At 32.1% G+C, this 6,504-nt stretch overlaps 1 protein-coding gene across 1 annotated transcript; it reads left to right on the top strand.

The window, feature by feature from the left end:
- Nucleotides 1-1,624: 1,624 nt before the first annotated feature.
- Nucleotides 1,625-5,266, top strand: LOC131634278 (WAT1-related protein At4g08290-like). The gene is made up of 7 exons (XM_058904925.1): nucleotides 1,625-2,114; nucleotides 2,276-2,338; nucleotides 2,485-2,601; nucleotides 3,884-4,124; nucleotides 4,229-4,387; nucleotides 4,557-4,708; nucleotides 4,787-5,266. The coding sequence occupies exons 1-7, from the start codon at nucleotides 1,900-1,902 to the stop codon at nucleotides 4,965-4,967; spliced, it is 1,128 nt and encodes a 375-aa protein (XP_058760908.1). The 5' UTR covers nucleotides 1,625-1,899; the 3' UTR covers nucleotides 4,968-5,266.
- The last annotated feature ends 1,238 nt before the right edge of the window (nucleotides 5,267-6,504 follow it).

Raw genomic sequence — 6,504 nt, 5'->3', positions numbered from 1 at the left:
TAATAAAGATGATTAATTTTTAATCGTTGAAAAAGATTTTAAAGGAAAAAATGCCAAAATGGGAAAAAGATTTGAATGAGTTTTGTGTTTTTTAGTCTTATGAAAAGAGTTTGAGGTGCTTAATGTGTTTTGAAGCATTTATTAAAGAAAAAAAGTTTTGAAAATGCAATGACCTAAAAGTTTTTTTTATATATAAAGATGTGTAAGTTTGAAAATGAGGTTTGGGTGACAAACATAAACATAAAGGAAAAACAGATGAGCAAAGCATATACAAAGAGGCAAACAATTGACTAAAAAGTTAAAAACACAATCCCTTTTTCTTGGACTAGAGCACAAGCAACATAAGTGTGACTAGCAATTAGGTCAAAGGCAAGCAAGCACATGATATTTAAATACCCATGGAAACTCAATCACATGTATAAGGCTTAAGGTCAAACATCCACACATGAATCAATGAAAGTATATAAGCATGGCAAGAATAGCTCAAGAGAATTCAAATCATCAAGCCTCAACATCAAGATGAAAACCAACTACTAAAACAAAGCGTCATGGCATTAGGAAGTAGTTCAACAAAAAAAAGCAAAGATTCAAACCAATTAGGGTTCATGTCTCTAAAGCTCATGCATTAGGGTTTTTGTTCATGAGGTCCAAACACATATAACCATGTCAAGAAAACATGCAAATGATGCTCGGAAAGTACAGTCTGAAGTATGAGAAATATTATTCATCAGAATGAGTCTGATGCTCCTTTACAACTAATTTTAGAGATGGAAAATAACGCCCTTAGCCTCCTCAAGTCTCGGGGAGTATGGGTATGTGCTTACTTTGCTTTGAAGTGCTCGTAAGAAAGTCCAAGAGAAAAGCCCCGAGACCGAAAAATGCAACCGAAATCGGAACTCAAATTGCACTATGTTAAACAATCTTAGAACGATTCATATAAGAATCACTCTATAAATAGTCGGCCAACAAAATATATGCGTCCATGTGGTTCAAAAGATAATATTAAAATCAACTTCGAAATCGCAAAGCAGAGAATGAAGTAGTTACTCAATTTGAATTTATTTACAAAGTATGAACCAAAATTCAAACATGGCATAATATGTACATGTCTCTTAGTTAAACAAAATAAAATGTGACCTCAAATAAAAAAGCATAATTATAGGCCTCTCAAACCTTATACTGTTATTAAAACAAGATTAAAATAAAAATTAAGAAAAATATAACAGCCAACCAAATCAAATACTAGTAATGTTCTTAACTTTTCATCACTTCTCATTTTTTCTCGAAATTATAATATCCTCTCTTTTTTAAATTATAATTATATTTCATTATCTTTTCCATTTTTTTATTTTCATTCTATTTCTCCAAGAATCATGCATATATAAACACTAAAATGAAAAGTCTCTATCTGTTAGGTAGTATATAACTAGAGAAAATGATTATCAAGTCAAAAATCAATCTCCTTAACAGCTGTTGCACCTTTTCTTAAAAGATCAATTCATGGTATAGAAAGTGGAATCTGACTCTCAATTATAGTAAAAAACACAAAATGCCCGTGTTATTCTCTTATTGTTAGAATTTTTATTTATTTAATCTAAAATCTAAATAATTTTTTTTCTTTTTTTGTAAACAAGCAATTGACAGTGAGTTTGGTGTTATACACTGATCAGTTAGTCTTCATAATAAACTGGTACAATGACATTCTTTTAGTCACAAACACACAACAAGGATTGCAGACTCACATAAACTCAACAATCATAGGTGTAATTCAAATATGTTATATGATTTATACTTTTGCTTTTGGTGTATATAAAAGGAACACCATCCACATATAACAAACTACACCAAGCATTGTTCTTCACTCAAATTCTCTCTTTGATCTTCATTAGTCAGTACACTATGTGTGCCAAAGATCAGATTATTATTAGATTAATCCATCTATTTACTAATGCTAAGCCATACCTTTTAATGATTGGCCTTCAATTTGGCATGGCTGGTAATTACATCTTTGGAAAGGATATTCTTAACCATGGGATGAGTCGCTTCGTGTTCATAGTTTATCGTAATGCCATGGCTGTGGTCGCTCTTGCCCCTTTCGCTTTCTTAATCGAAAGGTATCTTAATTTATTAGTCGCAATTGTGTGAGTTTGTTATGATTATTGTCATTTTATTTTTAGAACAAAAGATATAGCAACAGAAGAATATTTTTGATCAATATGTGATTCAATTTTGGCATTATATTATATTTCTAAAAAATGTTGTTATTTATTTTCAGGAAAAGTAGGCCTAAGATGACTCTTCCTGTCTTCCTACAGATAATGGTGCTGGGATTTCTTGAGTAATGATCTATAACCATACATATATAGATTCAAACACATTTACTAATTATTTGTAGTTTATACCCATTTTTTGAAAATTATGTTGTTTTTTTCAGGATAATGAGTTAAAACTATCATGATATATAACCTTGTTAATTATGAGCAGGCCACTTTTCAACCAAAGCTTCACTTACTTGGGGATGAAGTATACTTCAGCTTCATTCACATCTGCTATTATGAATGCCGTGCCAGCTATCACCTTTCTGCTTGCAGTCATAGTCCGGTAATTAATTATATATAATTAATCAATTTCATTTGATCTATATACAATTTTACTTTAATAAAAATGACATTAATAACCACTTTGGTTGGATTTCGAATGTCGCGGGTTCAAACTGTTTTTTATATCTGATGTGTTTGTATAGTTATCAACTAAATTATCTTAACGGAACAACACCACCTGAAATTCTACTTAAAAATATTTAATACATGATTTTTCTTTTTCATAAGTCGTAGATGTTTATTCCTTACTCTCATTGACATGTGAATGATAATCGACACGGTAGTATAGTACCATTTTTTAATTAGGGGTTGAGAAAAATTATTGTTTTTTAAACTCGTATGAATTTTTAAATATTTATATTTATATATTTTTGCATTTTAAAAATTAATTGTTAATTTATAAATATTAATAACTTATTTATATTTATGCATAAATATAAACAAATATTAATTCAACCATATATCAACAATTTATATTTTTTAAAGGCAAATAGAATTTATAAATAATTAAAGGAAGACAAAAAAGGCCAAAGTACAACAAAAAGGTTGAAGAATGACTCAAGAGGTACCTAACTCAAGTCGGGGGAAAAATAGACAAAATAAACACTAACAACATCAAATCAAAGGGATAGAACAAGCCAATAAAAGACCAATTAACAGCAGCCAAAATCTAGGCATAAACTAGAGCTCTCGAGGACAGCAGCAACACCAAAAGCTTACAAAACACAACAAGAACACATTCGAGAGACGCCGAAGCCACTCATACGAAGCCACTCATACCGCTAATAACTCAAGAGCATGACAAAGTTCTCAAGACAAGTCGAGAAAACATAAGAGTTGTTCACAGATCTATCAATATACCATTTCTAAGTTAAAAGAATATTCATGTCTTCCATGTCGAACTGTCGTCGCCTATGAATCCGAGAATACTATATCATTCAGAGATTTCCAAATCGTCCGACAATTTATATCTATTTAATTTAATCAACACAGATCAGTTAAGTTACTTCACTCACCTAATTCATACTTGTATTTGATATATGTATTTTTATTAAAAATAAATCACTTCACTATATTCATACTCGTATTTGATATATATATATATTTTTATTAAAAATAAATTGTTCAATTTTAAAATGTTATTTTATTTTAAATTTTTAACATTTTTGAAATTATTTTATTGTTGAATTATAACATAAAAAAAAAACTTATTTAACTTATCTAATAGAATATGCAACCTATATAAATTATGGATTGATTAATATCGATGGCTAATTGTTTAGGTTGGAGCGTCTTAAATGCAATGATATTCGAAGTCAAGCCAAAGTGATTAGAACATTAGTAACCTTTGGTGGCGCTATGCTAATGGCAATTTACAAAGGACCTGCCTTCACCATTTTCCATTCTGAAAACACAACTCACCATCAAAATGGAACCCAAGAATCATCACATAACCACCAAACTGCTGGAGCTCTTTATATACTAATGGGTTGTGTTGCATTATCTTCTTTCTACATTTTGCAGGTAAAACCAAAAAAAAACAAAAAGCACGATTTAATTATTTTTAAAGTATGAAATTTGGTAACATATATGGATTATTTGTAAAAAAAATTATAAATTTTGTGCAGTCAATAACGTTAAAAAGATATCCGGCGGAGTTATCATTGGCAACTTTAATATGTTTGGTAGGAGGAGCACAGGCAACTGCGGTGGCACTAGTGGCGGAGCGTCACTCAAGTGCTTGGGCCATTGGTTGGGATTATAGGCTCTATGCTCCTCTTTACACGGTTTGTACAAATTCAACTCTTTTTTTTGGGCTGATCCGCTGATGATCAAAATTTTAACGGTTAATAAATATGAAGTTGCGAAAATTGGATATCTCTGTTCAACTATCAACTAGTAACAGACAATTCAACTGGTTTTATTAATTAGTATGTTTTATAATAATTTTTGTAGGGAATAGTTAGTTCAGGAATTGCATACTATGTTCAAGGGGTGGTGATGCAAAGTAGAGGCCCAGTATTTGCAACAGCCTTTAATCCTCTTTGCATGATCATTGTTGCTGCTTTGGGATCCTTTATATTAGGAGAAAATCTATATCTTGGAAGGTTTATTTCTACTTCTAATTCCTTAATTTATCTAATTCATTTTCATATATTAACAGATTATTTCTGAATGAATTGCAGTATAATTGGAGCAGTTATAATTGCACTTGGTCTTTATTCAGTTGTGTGGGGAAAAGCCAAAGACTATTCAGAATCATCAACCATAGAAGGAGAGACAAAATCAATGCCAATCACTGCAAAAAATGATTCCGAAATTGATACTATTTCTGTCATTTCGGAAGAAAACCAGCCACCATCATAGAACAAATTGGAGAAAGAAATAGAGTTGAATGTTACAAATGCATGAGAAAATTACAATGAAGGCATAGCATTTGCCTCTAGTCAAATTAGAATGTCCAGAAATTCTTAGCCACGTAGTGATTATTACGTACTAGTGTTGAGTATATATGCAAGTAGCCATGTTGCATATGTAAACTATATAAATGATTAAAGCATTTGAGGAATCAAAGATGCATGTTTATGCTATTTGATGTTCATGTGATGTGATCACCATAAAAAAATGAGTTTTTGTAACTGTGTTTGATACAAAAGTTAAATATTGGAAAGTTTACTATTATTCTTCATGTTTCATTTTTGTTCTATTTACTCGAACTTATATCTACATATACCTACCCACTCAATCTTTAACGAGACAACTTTTTATTGACTTGAAAATAAGAGGTTACATGGAGAACGAGCGCCAAATGATGAGAAAAACATGCTTCTGGGAAAACTTCACTCGAGGAACAACTGAGCCGAAAGATGAGGTCAGAGGAGCGAAAGTTTGAAACGTTTGGGGTCTCTAAACTGAAGTTTAAGAGATTAATAAAGATGTGGGGCTAATACAAATTTCCCATTAAAAACCATCATTACTATACACGTGTTGATAAGACAAACCCATCAATGGTCTTGAAAACACACTAACATAAGTCCACTCAACTTCAACTGTTAAATGAATAGGGTTACCGGTTTGCCAGGACGGCCCAAAACCAACTTTTGGTGGACCAAACTATTCATTCCTACGGAATTCTAGATTGCGGGGCTTATACATATTTGAGATATTTGGGCCGGCCAGGCAAGTTGGCGTCTGAAGGAAGAGATGGGAGCAGAACAAAGTCGACGCCTGGAGGAAGAGACGAGAGCAGGACAAAGTCTAAAGCCGAAGGAACCATTAAGCCCGGCCCGGAAAGGACACAAGGCTAGAGTGGACCCTCAACTCGGGTATGGGTTCTCCACCCGGTTACTGTAACGCCCGAATATTTGATTAATTATTTAATTAAATCATTTTGGAATTTATTCCTTGATGTTGAGAATAATTGACTGATTAAATTGGAGAAATAGTATTAGAATAATTTTATTATTATTATGGACTTTGAATGGTTAGAATAGTAGCATCATTGGGGGTGTGGATAGGCCCAATGAGAATAAGTAAAAGATAGTATTATTATATTGATTAAGTGGAATTATAATAAAAGAAGGAAAATTAGAGGTATCAGGAAGGGCTGCTATCAGAAACAAGAAAACAATGGTTTGGTGGTGATACGAAAAGGTTGCAGTAAAAAGGAGAAGTTGCAGAAGAGGTAAAATGAAATAATTATGCGAAGGCCGAAAGCTAAGAAATTCGACCAGAAATCATCAGGCGGTCTCCAATCCAAGGTAAGGGGTGGGGTTCTAATTCTATATCTGGGAATATGATCGATAATATATGGGGTTTGGGTTGATAAAATTATCACTGAGTGTTGGTGTTTTCTGTTGTGTGATTCTTGAAATTGATGAGGAATCGTTCTTGTTAGTGAGGT

This window comes from Vicia villosa, unplaced genomic scaffold, assembly GCF_029867415.1.
Source record: "Vicia villosa cultivar HV-30 ecotype Madison, WI unplaced genomic scaffold, Vvil1.0 ctg.001278F_1_1, whole genome shotgun sequence".
In the NCBI taxonomy this organism is placed as follows: domain Eukaryota; kingdom Viridiplantae; phylum Streptophyta; class Magnoliopsida; order Fabales; family Fabaceae; genus Vicia; species Vicia villosa.
Note: the sequence above shows the minus strand (reverse complement) of the source record. Positions and strands in the feature narration are given on the sequence as shown.